General features: G+C 36.3%; 2 protein-coding genes across 3 annotated transcripts; both read right to left on the bottom strand.

The window, feature by feature from the left end:
- Positions 1–5,478: 5,478 nt before the first annotated feature.
- LOC113710569 (tRNA wybutosine-synthesizing protein 2/3/4-like) lies at positions 5,479–11,464 on the bottom strand. Of its 2 annotated transcripts, none has more exons than XM_027233651.2 (9): positions 10,453–11,464; positions 9,546–9,900; positions 8,067–9,227; positions 7,742–7,871; positions 7,101–7,336; positions 6,465–6,600; positions 6,296–6,372; positions 5,942–6,048; positions 5,479–5,806 (listed from the first exon to the last, which is right to left on the bottom strand). In XM_027233651.2, the coding sequence occupies exons 1-9, from the start codon at positions 11,279–11,281 to the stop codon at positions 5,697–5,699; spliced, it is 3,141 nt and encodes a 1,046-aa protein (XP_027089452.1). In that variant the 5' UTR covers positions 11,282–11,464; the 3' UTR covers positions 5,479–5,696. The 2 variants fall into 2 exon arrangements, with proteins under 2 accessions (XP_027089452.1, XP_027089451.1); XM_027233650.2 differs by having other exon boundaries at positions 9,546–9,933; positions 10,453–11,463.
- A 1,052-nt stretch (positions 11,465–12,516) lies between these two features.
- LOC113709246 (transcription factor CPC) lies at positions 12,517–13,550 on the bottom strand. The gene is made up of 3 exons (XM_027231966.2): positions 13,319–13,550; positions 12,932–13,022; positions 12,517–12,816 (listed from the first exon to the last, which is right to left on the bottom strand). Exons 1-3 carry the CDS (start codon positions 13,368–13,370, stop codon positions 12,726–12,728), a joined length of 234 nt encoding a protein of 77 aa, XP_027087767.1. The 5' UTR covers positions 13,371–13,550; the 3' UTR covers positions 12,517–12,725.
- Between the last annotated feature and the right edge of the window lie 1,158 nt (positions 13,551–14,708).

Genomic DNA, 14,708 nt, shown 5'->3' on the forward strand with positions numbered 1-14,708 from the left:
CTTGCTTCAAATGGGAAAAGTCTAAAAGATACAGTCATACGTTACCGGATTCAGTGATAAAAGATTTTGTCCCGATTATCACTTGTTTATATTATACAGCCATTCACCATTTTGAAACTCACAACAATTATTGTTCAAGAGGTCAAAACAAACATTAACGGAAATATGTCCACGTTACTTTGAGATTGACACCATAAACTAGTTTGAGGCTCCGTTTAGGTAACGATCGTTTATGAAAAAAACACTACTCTAACATAAACGCTTTGACGTTGTCAAAACTATATCCTACTTAACTTATAAAAAATTAGTTACCAAACACTCTATTTAAAATAATTTTAGTACTTAAAAGCGCTTTTCGTGTTTAGCATAATCTGTTGACCCAAATTTAGGGCTTGGTCTGCTCTAATTTGCAATTAAATATTCCTCTACGAGACCTCCGTCAATGTCTGAAAAGGCAACATCAATTTTAATTGCTTGTTTAAGATCTTATAAGGCAGCTGGAATTGATTAGAATAATATACAAAAGTACAAAGCATACCTGAATAATTGTTTCGAGAAATTGCAGAAAATGTAGGAGGAGGAGGAGGAGGATATCTATCATTCACATATATCTTATCAAACGTTTTTAAATTTTTTTTTCCCCTGATTTCTTCTGTTACACTGCCAATCATCCCACCTTGCTTATCAAAATAAGCAAGTTGAGTGCATGATTGAAGAGTGTAGTAGGGCAGATCATATCATACATTATACAAAATTTAAAATGCCATAGGCTACTGTTTGAAGGAATCCAACTCATACAATCTTCAATGGACCAGGGGCAGAGCAGTCAACAGAGAAGCTGGATCGGTTTTGTGTATTTAGCACGAGATATAACTCAATTTACACACGATATAATTTATTTTACATAACGTATAATTATAGAATAAAATTTTGTGGGTTTCATATGTGTGAAAAATAATGTACAAAATAAAATCTGAATCTTATATTTTTTTTGTTAATTAAATCTTAGCCATCAACCTTTCCAAACAGTTGCTTACTGCAACCGTTCTTGTCCCGTTTCCATCATCAACGCCAGAGATTTGGTAAACTTTGAATTAATAGAAAACCCTCGAGACAAGAACAAGCACATGGCTCTTCCTTTCGAAGACACATTGCCCATGCCAATGGCATCCATTTGGGCAATTCTTGGTTAAAGTAAATAGTTGCAATTTGTTTGCTTTGTACGGGGACCAAGGAGGGTGGAGCCTTATATTTAAATGGTCATGAAATGTGGTGATCCATAATAGTACAATATATTCAAACACTTACGTGGGGTCATTAGTTAGAGAGTAATGAGCAAAAGTTAACCTGTTTTATGAGTGTATTATTGTTGATTTGAATAAATGATGAAAGAAACATATCAGCCCAGATTGCCTAGTATTATAATTGATTTGGAGTTTAGATTGCATTTTTCTGAATTTTTTTTATAAAAAAAAAACTGTAGCGATTTGATATATGTAAGGTAAAAAGGTGATTGAAAAATGTGTTTAAAAAAAACGTGGTTGCTTTCCAAACGTAGCATAATATTCAATTGCATGAAGTTTCACCCCATCTGGCAATTTAGTTGGGATGTTGAGTTATTGTTATGTAGACTACATATTTTGGAGTTATGACCAATTTTCTGTTTTTGTAATATGAACATGCAAGCTAAGACAAAAGGATGCATGGAACTCAAAACTCAACATTGATCTAGTTTTTATGACAAATACAGAGACAAAAAGCCGGCACTTGTTGTTGATAGAAGGAAGGAATGAGAATTTTGAAAATATTAATATCCTCATTTCGAGATACAATTGAACACTAGTGAATCCAAAAGCATTATCCTACAATTTGGAAAAGTATTCAGACTCAAATCATATTTCTAAACTCCCAATTCCTGTCCCAACTTGGGCACTCTTTTTTTTTTCCTTTTTTTAATGTCAAAAAAAAATCAGATTAAGAACATGTAGTAATTAAACAGTTTTTTTTTTTTTTTGTGTAAGTGAGAGGATTTGAACCCAAAACCTCTTGCTTACACTCCCCCCCCCCCCCGGTACCACCCAACCCAGCCTTCCCCCGTAGTAATTAAACAGTTAAGGAAGGAAAAAGAATATAAAGTAATTCAGGAAAAGGTTGGTCAGGACTTGATTAATCTGATTATCATAAAATGGTAATTGACAGAAAAATATGTGCAACAACCAAACTCTTGTCTCAGTTGAAAATTGCCCATTTGGATTGCTATTTTTAAGAGTTTTAATAAAAAAAAAGTATTATAGTCATTTGATGTATATAGGATAAAAGATAATTGAAAAATATGTTCACAAAAAAGGAAAAATTTACAAGAAAACATGACAGAGAAGTTCATAGGATACAGTAGTTAGGCTAAAATTACAGATGAATATAACACTTTCTATACCAATACTTATATCATTTGAAATTTTAAATAATCGAAAAAAATTATTTACAAATCACGCGTGAACATATCTAAAAAAATTAAGATAAAGAGAAACATAATGATAAATATAAAAATTAATAAATTGAGAGTGATCCGTATCTCTTCGTAGCGTTTGACTTCTTCAACTATATAGAGTATTTTCAAATTCGTAATGTATACTACACTGTAACGGGAGAAAAATTACCCAAAAAAAAAAAAAAGGAAAATTGCTAGAACAACCAATAAGGGAAAAGGAGCGAGCCGAATAAGTGACTGAAGGCTGAAGCCAGACTAAGGAGCCAGCTGCCAGCCGCCAGCCGCTTGTGACCACCGACAGATGATTTTTGGCTTTTGTCCCGACTCCCGAGTGCTCAGCCTTCACGCAACCACCGGACCTAAATTATAAGTATTTACATCCGGCGGCCCCCACAATCTTGCAAGGTCCCTGCGACAGCTTTAAAATAGCTCACAAACTTACAGGTGGCCGAGTGTGATTGCGACTCCCCGATCCCACTCATCACATCACTCGCTACACAACTCAGCATCTCTACGCGCTGTTTGGATTGTGATTTTTCGGATCAAGCTTTTAAGTTATTATGAACACATTTTTTTAATCAATTTTTTTTTTATCATATATTAAATTATTATAGCATACTTTTTAACAAACATTATTAAAAATAGCAATTCAAACGGATTATATTTCTGCTTCTCCTCTCCATTTTCCTTTGAGTTCCTTTGAACTCTCCATTTGCTATTTTGATCTACGTTTTCATTCAAAGAAAATTGTTGTCAAAATGCGAAGCCTGAACAGCCAATCGATATTCATGTAATATGATTTGTTTTCTTATTTTACTCGACACTCATCATATAACATTATAACTACAAATTACGTGTCACGTTTATTTCAGTACTATTCTTCCAACACTATCATATTTATATTAATAGAATTTTATCATATCGTCAAAATAATTATTATATATATATATATATAATCATAATTAATCTTTTATATACAATTGAATGTATCAAATTTATTGTGATATACAATCTTTTTAAAATTCACATGTAGTATGCATTTAAAGTCGATATCAGTATGTAGAAAATTAATTCACATGATTAATGACTTTTCATTTCATTTTTTTTCTTTCCTTTAAAAATGGTTGAGTAGCACGACTTCCATTGTGTAAAGAATGTACATTGATCGCATAACTGTAGCTTCATCCACGGATGCCCAAGCGATTCTACTTTCCTTGGCGTTTCCTTTTGTGTCACAATGCTTCCACAGATAGATTCTTTTACCGTCGATAAAACAAAAGCCAATAGCCTAGACCTAGAGATTCACAATGATCTGGTACCCTGCTTATCCATCCGTCCGTTGGCCATAATGATTTGACATTTGTGTCTGATCAACAAAACCCATAAATAAAAAAGAAGAAGAAACACCACCACCACCACCGCCACGATGATGATGACGGTGAATGATGGGGATTATTAATTAATTGAAGGTTCGTGTACTTTCGTGCTGGGGACTTCTTGTATGTATATGTGTACTTGTTCAACGAAGTAGGCACGGTCACGGGAGGTGTCATATGGTTCTTGGATGATGATATCCAATAAATAAATTGGGATTATGTCTTCTGGTAGCTGGTAAATAATCATATATCTTCCACCCAAAAAAAAAAGGTTATAAAGAAACAAATCATACCCTGAAGAAGTTCAAGATTTGGCCAAATTGCTGTAAATTTGGGTCAATAATTTTGTTGTGTGAGTCAGATTATTGGGATGCATATATACATCACAAATTTCACTAGTTGAAACACGCTAACACTAACAACTATATTCACTATATACACTATATTTACTATATTTGGATGGAAGATTATGTATCTGTGTCATGTTTGATTTGATGTATTTTTATTATTAGTGTAGATTTATTGAATGATGTGAATTTTTTAATTAAAAAATTTGCCTTATAAGCAAGTAGTTGCATTTTCTAAGGAGAAACTAATCAACTCTCCTCTAATGAGCTCTATTTTTGATTTTTTTTTTTTTTTTTTTTTGACAATACGTAGGTTTGGAAACCCTTCGGCTATGCTATTTTGTTTGGACTTGTTGGATGGTATTCCCCGGACTCCAGGAATAAGGATCCTATGCCTCCGCTAAAGGGAAGGGCAAATAAATGTGGATGTCATTCAATTGTCTTCTTTTCCCCTTTTCTTTTTCTGCCGTCTGCTTTTGAAACTTTTCCTTTGTTGCTTCTCATGTATTATTTGTCTTTCTGGGTGTTTAGTTCTTTTTTTTTTTTTTTTTCTTTTTACCGTCATTTTTGCAGTTTGACCCCCCACCCCCAAAAAAAATGAAGAGAAAAGGTGTCTACAATTCAGTACACTAGAGTGGCAAAACTTCAATTACCTTAGGATGGGTTTCCATACCCAAATCCATTCTGCATCCAGAGCCTTTTCCTGTAGCTGTGAATCACCGCACAATAATTAGGACTAAAGGACAGTAGAACCCTTGTAAGATCTATCTTTGATCCCTAAAATCCCTAACATTGTGAAATTTTGTTCCTTAAATCATATCCATGACCCTCCTGCCATGATTCCTGCTACACCTTCCACAAATTTAACCAGACTAAGAATCCAACCTGACTATTAGTAACCACTAGGATTAACCCTGTGATTAGAGGAAGGCTCTTATAATTCTCCTCGCTATCAAGTTCAGCGTTCGAATTCTAAATTTGACAGTCATGGGTGGGAAAGGCATGAGGAGGAGGAATATGGGACGTTTATTTGAGAGAGAGGAAAAAAAAAAAAAAAAAGAACCTGACCGAGGTGTCCTGAGAGTCAGGGCCCACTTTCACATAAATGAACCCAAACCCACCCAACATGGGTGGGCTTAGCAGGGCAAGTGGGCTTGGAATTAATGCCACCTCTAGTCCAGGGCATTCAAGTTTTGCGTTCCCTTATTTGTCCTATGTCAACAATAAACTACACTATTTTGGCAAAGTTTCACATAACAACACTTCATAACGCCATAAATTTCTGAATTGCATCAAATACTTTGTCCCATTCCACAATTTCGATAGGTACAGAATTGCAGCCATCTCAATGTCTCCTGTGCTTTGAACCAGGCTTTGATGTTGTACCATGATAAAGGTAAAAGAGCAGAGCTTGCTTTCTCCTTTGTAAGGAAACTTAAATTATCCATACTCAGCTAACATAGTATAGGGTAACATCTTCTTCGACTATACCCTTAAAACTTTCCTACATTGTACATCTGCAACAAGATGGCGAATGTGGGGGGCATACCATTTAACTCTTTCCACATGTACTACTGAAACTTCCCAGGAATAACCTGCACATAACCAGTGTTTTCCATTAATTTCGAGCGAGCACGCGCAACTTAAGTACGGTTATCCCTTCGAATTGCTATATACGGCTATAACTAAAGATGCAGCATGCCACAGGGTACTAAACGAGGATTTTATACCTTCCGATCGAGCAATGCTGTTGATGGATTTCGAGACATGGTCTGTCCACAAATATTCTTCTGTATCCTTCACATTCCCATGTATATGCAGTACCCCGCCATCGCTTCTGCCAAGGCAACAGCAAGTCGATATGTCAAGACATATAGACAGGAACATAGCAGCACAACTTTCAGCAGAATATGTAATGCATGCATGCAGACTGTGGACACACAGATAAGGGGGAGGGTCAAAACATAGCCAGATGTTCAAAAGTGAAGATGTTTCAGATGCTGAGAATAAGCAAAATCATCAACAATCATCTGATATGTAAATTCAAAGCACAAGATCATTTTCAAAATGATAATATTACGCACCTCAATGCCCTCACAGCAGTAATCCAACTACCCTCACTTGATGGCAGGAGACCAAGACAGACTCGATCAGCAACTCCCTGTGACCAAGCAAACAACTTTGGCCATAAAAACCTTCTCTATTACAAGGTGAAGCTAGACCATGTACTACGAGATAAAGCTAAATATGTACTTTGGGGGCTGTAATTCGATTGTCTCCTTCAAGTATGACACAACAATCTGCCACATTATTAGCACAAAGATTGCGATGGAGTGCCTCAACAGCATGCGGATTCCATTCACAAGCATATACCAGCTTTGCATTAGCCCTATATAAAGAAAAGATCAGCAAAAGAACTTATGCAGCATTCAAGAAGACATGCAAGATCAGCAATCATGGATGCTTTAGGCTCCAAACCGGCAGTATCATGGCTGAGGTTCAAGTAAAACAAGTCATAAAATAAATATAAAACACGCAAGCTTATCCTGAATTAGCACATTTGAAAAGCTTAAATAAATCAGGCAAGTATGCAAATTGATAGCAATCTTTCCTCCAATTTTTAGGAAGATGCGGAGGAAAGCAATACGACTAATGGTAAGACATAGAAACAGAAGTTAAAATTTTCAGTTTTATGTCCTAGATATATATGCTATACTGCAAGTAGATTTAAGAAACTAGTTCCCAAAATGATGTAATAACTCAATTTACCCAAACAACATAGAAAAAGGAAGTTAGGATTGCCAATTTGATTGTTGCTTCAAAGAATACAAAATACAAAATATATAAGATAGCATTTGAGAGAAACTTAAAATTGATATCATAGTATACCTCACAAGGAATGGCAAGGTAAAATAACCAATGCCAGCAAATAAATCTACAATGACTTCATCTCTACATTCAAGACGGGCCATCCTAAGCTTCTCAGATAGATTCCCCCAAGAGAACATGCACTTGGTAGCATCAAAAGAATATAAGATACCATTCTCACGGTGTTCAACCCATCCGTTGTCTCCCACAAGAATCTCCAGAGTACTATCCCTTGTTCCAGTTGATGCAACCAGACCCTAAAGTATCAGCAGATTCCATCAAAAGCAAGCGATTTTATTCTTCTAAGTGAAAAAAGTACAGCAAAATTCCTGGTTGGATCCAAGTTTATCCCAAAAGCCATTGATATGGACCATCAGAAATTTCATGTTGGCAAATGGAGATGTTTTTTTAATTCCCCATAACAAATCTAACACAATGAAAATAAAAGAATTTCCCTGTCAAAAAAAAATTAAGAATAAAAATTGGAAATAGAGAAGATTAACCATGCAATTATCTACACCATCCCTTCCCACATTCTCAAAATCCTAATATAAAATAATTGTTCCAGCACATGTTCAACAATATGCACATCAATGTAGGATCTGAAAATTTCACACAAAGATTTTAGAAGCAGCTCCAATCAATAAAATGCAGAATCTTACTTGTTGAGCAAGACGATCAGTCCCAATTGACTTGGCAACAACAGGCCAGAGCTCCTTTCCTACCAAATTCCATGCAGGATCTTTGAATGATGTCACAGGAAGCACGACAATGTCCCCTAGTCGCTGCCATCTGAGGTAGATCAAATGTGCATGTAAAATGTATTAGGGAATAAGATAAACCTTCAATCAGCATCCTAGATTGGCACTAAAAATTTCTCATTTCCAATTGTTGAAGCCATATCAAAGAGGGGAAAAAAAAGAAAGAAAGAAAAGTTAACAAACAACAATTTTGTAGTACCAATGATGCTAAATGAAATACTAAGACCTTGAAGGTAGCTCATCTAAGAGATTGGTAGGTAGCCCTCTATGTGCAACCAAAGAGGCCACAGCTTCCTTCATTGCTTTTAAAGGAGAAATTGGTCCCTTTTTTAGTTTAACAAACTCATCCTCGAGTTTAGTGGCACCACATTCCATTAAAGTATTCAAAGCTGTTGATTCAGTTACATCTTTCAACAAAAACCTCTCTGCACAAGATGGTTGATCAGGACGAAGATCAGGTGGTACTTCAGATAAGGTATTAGTGAATAGAGACCAAAAACTTTCAATTACTGGGAAGCAAATGTACTTCCCAGCTTCCTGTGAGCAAACCTGTCTTGAAGGATCTAACCATCCAAACTTTTTGAGTATATCCTTCCCAAATTTTGCATATCTTCTTTCAAGTCGAAGAACCCAATAAGAAACAACCATCTCATCACTAGTTTTTACATCAAAATCTTCAACATCAGCATCATGCTTAAGGCTTCCATTTCCAATCAGTTTCAGCTCCATATCTGAAAGTTGGCAGCTGTCACTGTTTTTATGAGTGGATCCTTTTTCATGACAGTGAATATGCTTCTCCCTACTTTGAGTAAGAGACATCAGAGGAAGCAAGTTTATTTTTGTCGGTTCACTAAACTTTGTTCCAAATGCGTAACAAGATGCCCCTCCACCAATCATTACCAACTCATCACCAAGGATACTGGCTGTGCTGCGGACGAAAAGGTCAGTGCCAGTAGAATCCACCATGAAATGCTTCCACAAAAAAGAGTGCAGATCAAGAAGGGATAATTCCTGGTGATGTTGGCTCACAGGGCATCCCCCAATAATGCCAAGATAATTCTTGAAAATAAACATTGAGTGGGAAAACCTAGCAGTTGGTTTTCTTCCATCCATATTTAACTTCTTCCATTCACATATTTGAACATTGAAAGCATATAGGTCGCCAAGCGCTTTCTCCCCATCACATCCTCCAAACATATATAAATGATCCCCATATGCCAGCATGGAGTGAGAATGACGTGGAGATGGCCATTCACCTTTGATGGGTATCTCTGTCCATTGTAAATTTTTCGTGTCAAGGACAAAAAGTGATGATACTATTGCATTATTATCAACTCCACCAAATATATATATCTTCGAACCCATTACAGCTGCTGCATGTCGATGCCTGCAAAAACCTCAACATCATAGGACACATTTTACCTTGACAAGGATACAAAAAAAGGGTAAATATGAATTAGGAGCAAAGGACTCTTTTTTACCTTGACAAGGACACAAAAAAAGGTAAATAAGAATTAGGAGAAAAAGACTCTTAAGTACAGCAATCATAACAAATGAAAGATCAAATTCTCAAACCTTACAGCTCAGATGCTTTGGAACATTGAAGGTCATGCTTTTAGGAGGCAAGCATCAATGACAAATACTAGACTCTAATAATTAGCACTGTTAAATGTGTTACCCAATCAAAATGCATCAAAGAAATCACCTTGGTGAGAACTGACTGCCAGAACATTGCAACAGACTCCATTCTTTTGTTCCCATCCTGAATACCCACACGTCATTCAGAACACTCAATGGGTCAGCCCTGCCTCCAATAACATACATTGAATCCCCTAAAATGTTAGATGTATGACCCATACGGGGACATGGTGCCGCCCCCTGAACATTTACCACTTGAGTCTTTCCACTTTCTCCGTCAAGTAATAACAAATCATTCCGTCGCGCATGTCTTCCAATGCCACCAAAACCACCAAAAATGACAATCACCTCATGGTTTAAATTATCCAATGTACAAGCACTGTGACCCCAAAGGAAAAGCCTCTCCACAGGCTCGCCAACAACTATAATGGGAGAAATAGGCAGTTGTGAAGATCCTGTCAATTATATAAATATTCAGACTGTGCTCATAGTTAAGGCAAAGCATCCTGCAATCAAAGATATATAGCATGTCATTTTATGACCATATCTTCTGCCTTTACAGCAATAAACAAATTTCCAGGCCTTGCTCAGCAAAACTTACGAGGAGAAAGCAAATCAATATTCCAATAAGAATCAGATTGAAAAAGGAAATAAAGAATCAAATCAAAGATCTAAATTCATTTCCCATATCAGTTATTGGAGGTGCAAAATTGGATGTTACCCAAGTCTCACTGGAAAAACATGAGTGTGAGATGATCTTTCGCAAGCACATGTAATATTGAATTCAATGACTAAGGGTCAATGTGCAAAACTAAAAAAAAAATGAAGCTTTGGGCCAGAACTCTCAAGTAGACTGACTAAACGCAATGAACATATTTGGTGCTATAAAAAATTAGAAATTGTGCTAAGAATGACAAATTCAACACTCTTGACGCTAAGTAATGAATTTTCAATCGAGTTAAAGAAGTAATTACCAGATTGGCTGTCATCAAGACCGCTCCTCTTTTCACCATCCATGGAATTGTCCTCATGGTAACTCACAGAATTTCCCAAAGATTCCACTTTTCCACTATTGTAACACCCAGAATCTTCATCACACCCCAATTCACCATTAGCAGTTCCATGCTCAAGAACACGCCCTCCTCCAGAAAATCCATTCTTCAGCAGTGCATCAAGAAAAGAATCAGTTCTTTTCCTATTAGCTTCCATTTTCTCATTAGCAACTTCAATCAGATACCTTACATACTCTGAAGACACCATTATCTTCTCAGTATCACCTAATGGCACCTCCAATCGAATCGAACACCGGATTGCAATAATAACCCTTTTACTTAAATTAGTAATCCCACTTTCCCTGAACCCACGTGAGATAGCTAAAGAAACCAAAAACTGAGCTGCCTCAATATCTTCACACTCCACAGCTATGATCAGGGGCTCAAATTTGAACACTAGGCTATGTGGGCAATCCTGAAATTCTTGATCACTGATGCCACGATAACTTGACTGGATTGAAGAAGAGGGGAAGAGAAGGGGGAGGACTGAAGTAGGGTCGACAGGGGAATGGGAGATGAAGAGCCAAGAACCGCCTTTGGCCTTCTTTTTGGAAGCGGGGTTGGGGTTTATAGGTTGGGAGAAGATGGATATCCGGCCAGAACAAGAGCTGGTGGTGAAGTATGAAGGGTGGGAGTTGATAGCTGTTAGGAGAGGGATGATTGGGGTGTCAATTGTGCCTTTGGGGGACTTGTCTGGCTCAGGGGAGCTCATGGAGGCCAAAGTTGCTGCCTTTCTTTTCTCAAACTCCATTCCTTCCTTCTTCTTCTTCTTCTTCTTGTTCTCAGGCCTGTTCCTTTCTCCTCTTTTCCCTTGGAAGAGTGGGGGGGTTTAGCGGGATAAACCCTAAAACGGTACCGGGGCCCCACAGGCAAGCGTTCGATCTTATAAATTCACGTTTACATCAATTCAAAGGTGGACGCTTTTTTGAAGTCCACGCCCTTGTGTGTCCCTAACATATAGTAGTTGTAAATAGGGCTAGAGAATCACGCTTTTAATTCGAAGTCGTGGCAGTTGGCACTTTGTGAATTGAAAGGCGTAGTATGTAACTGGACTGGAAAATTTTGTGTGTTTCTCATGCCTGGCTTATTGACATAAACTTTTAATTCACGCCGTGTCGTCTGATAACTCAATTCTTCGCTTCAAGTTAATGCATTCAGATTTTAATTTATTCAAACGTGTTTGATAATAAAAAACACAACATAGTTAAGCTTGATGTAAGCTTCCCATCTGTTCACTCTGGTCTTTTAGATATTCACTGGTGTATGCGATGAAGGTTTCCTACTTCATTATAAGCAATTGCAAAATCTCCTAAAAGCAGCCATACTTGTCCATCTCTACACGGCTGAAATTCTTTGGACTCCTGCAAATGTCTCTCCTCCTCCTCCTTCTTCTTCTTCTTGTTATTTCTACACTGATTTTGAAATACCCTGTTCTGGACTTAGATGCCAAAAACTACTGTGGGATTTATAACAATAATATGCTATATCAGGCAAAAGGAGATTACAATATCTTTTCTTGGAAGGAGACTACAATTTGCAACTGCTGATGAGCACCCTGCACGTGCTGTATGATTGCATGCTGATTCTGCATGGACTTGTACAATTAATAGATGACAAAATACTAGCTTGGTTTTTTTTTTTGGGTTAAAAACAAAAAAGCCTCCTGTGGTATATCTAATACATAGAAAAACCCTTTATAGTTTTAAAACATACAAAACGACACATCATTTTTTGAACTAAATTGTAAACTAACAGAATTTGTTAAACTTAACAAAATCCAGTAAACTTTACAGAAAATTTAATGGAATCCTGTAAGTTTAACAGTCGAGACCATCATTTTCGTTAACTTTAACGAATTCTATTAGTTTACAATTTAGTTCAACACATGAGGTGTCGTTTTGTATGTTTTGAAATCACAGGTGACTTTTTTGTGTATTAGGTATACCACAGGGTTTTTTTTCATTGAGTTGGAAATATATCCACATATTGGCACATAAATTGAACACTGATTAACATAATGCACAGATAAAAAGTCTGATGAAGAGAAGAAAGAACTAAGAAAATGCACACACTTAAAAGAGTTGCTGAAAATCCATGGAACAATCTTCACAGCTAGGGGCAGAAGCAGCACAATCCAAACCAGGAGTAGCAGACGAACGAACACTAGCTAGATAGGTGCAACTCAAGATCCTTGGTTAATTGCTTGTTGAAGCATTTTTGGAAGTGAAGTACTTCTCCATTTCTTGGGGTGTTCTTCCTGGTATTCTTCCAGCTATCAAAGCCCACCTGCACAGGAGGGGAGAAAATTGCGAATTATTAGTAGCAACTAAAATTCCACCAACAGGAATATGTACTAGTTAAACATTTCCTTGAACTTATAATGTATTAATACAAAGTTAACCTTGGTCCAACCAGTCTATACATTCTGGCCATAAGCATTTCTTCATCTTCTGAGAATTCTGGCTTGGACTCCCTCCTCTTGATGGTGCCCTCTACACAACAACCAAGAAAAATAATGAAGAAAGAAAGGTTTTTTAGCCCAAAAAAAAAAAAAGATGACATAATTATAACTTCTAGGGGGCTGTAAATAAGCAAAGCTGAGCTCAAACTTAATCGCTTCATTTTCTGATTTTCAAGCTCAACCAGACACAGATTGCGTATCATTATAATCACGTTTGAGCTTGACCTTGTCGAGGGTTTATCAACATCTTCATAATACTTATGGGCAAGCAAAATCATGGGCTATGATTACTTGCCATGGACAAAAAAATTTCAATATATGCAGTACCTTTTTCAACTTTGTCATTGCCATCAACCCTGGTGCGATGAGAGTCTGCCATTCTGGGCTACTAATAGCAGTAGTATAGCAGAGCAGGAATGAAATGGCCAGATTCAATGTCCACTATTTAGTACAGTAATATTTATGCTTTGGATAACGTGTAGTTTATGCTGCATGGCCTATTGATAAACTCACCAGAGGACAGACTTACAGGTAGAAGAAGTCTAACGTACAAGACTGGTAGCTCTCATACTTGGTAGTTTGTTGGAAGTCTTTTCCGCCTATATACAAACAAGTAAATCATCCAAATGCAAATTGCAAATCCAGCAACCCCAGTCATTATAGTACTATTATATATATTTTCCTTGTGTAGTTTAATGATTCTGTACATTATTGCTCAACATGTTTTGATTTAATAATCAAACTACACACACACACATATCAGAAGAAGATGAACAGAACCTAACGGAAGAAGGTGAAAGAGCAGCCATCAAAACAGTACATTATTGCTTGGAAATAATTCCTCTATTAAATCAATCCCTAAAATCCTTACCACAACAGAAGCATAAACACTAGCAGACAAGGCAATGCATCGAATGACTTGCAAACAAAAATCAGAGAGTTATAATGACTTGTACCCAATGCTTCAATCATTATCCAAATACATATTCTCGAAGCGTTCCGAAGCTAACTCTGACCCTAAATGTCTAAACTAACTCTAGAAATTTGGACGTGTTGTTTGATATAATTATATAATTTAGGACTTCTTGCGCCATTTCAATGTTGTTTAAGATTTTGACATGGGAATTATAAACATATTGTTTTAGTTTTGACCTTTTTTTGTTTTCAATTGGAAGACGAGAGGAAATTCAAAATTTTTGATTAATTACTTATAAAGTCTTGGATATTATTGAATTACCAGTTATTCGATCGCAAACTAATTATGAACATCTAATTTATGAAATCTAAATTTAGATGGTAATAAAAAAATTGAAAAATTTTACTCAAATTCATGATTATTGTCCTTAAAAAAAAAAGAGAAAATCGTTCAAAACATCCCTTATATTTTACAAAATGACTTTTTTCATCCCTAACTTTTAAAAGTGTAATTTTATGTCTCTTACAAATTTATATTGGTCAAGTTTGGTCCCTACCTAAGTTTTCGACTAATTTTTTGTCGGAATCCACCACACACCTTGCATGTGATCATTTTTTAGGGGCAAAATTGTCAAATCAAATTTCACATAATTCGATTTTTTCGCCTCTTATATTTTACAAAATAAATTTTTTCGTCCCTCACATTTCAAAAAAATATATTTTTCCATCCCTCATATTTCACAAAATAAATTTTTTTATCGCTTATTGATCATGTGTTCAAATAGGTTTTTTTCAAACCCAT

The sequence above is a fragment of the Coffea arabica genome, chromosome 9e, assembly GCF_036785885.1.
Source record: "Coffea arabica cultivar ET-39 chromosome 9e, Coffea Arabica ET-39 HiFi, whole genome shotgun sequence".
Taxonomy (NCBI): domain Eukaryota; kingdom Viridiplantae; phylum Streptophyta; class Magnoliopsida; order Gentianales; family Rubiaceae; genus Coffea; species Coffea arabica.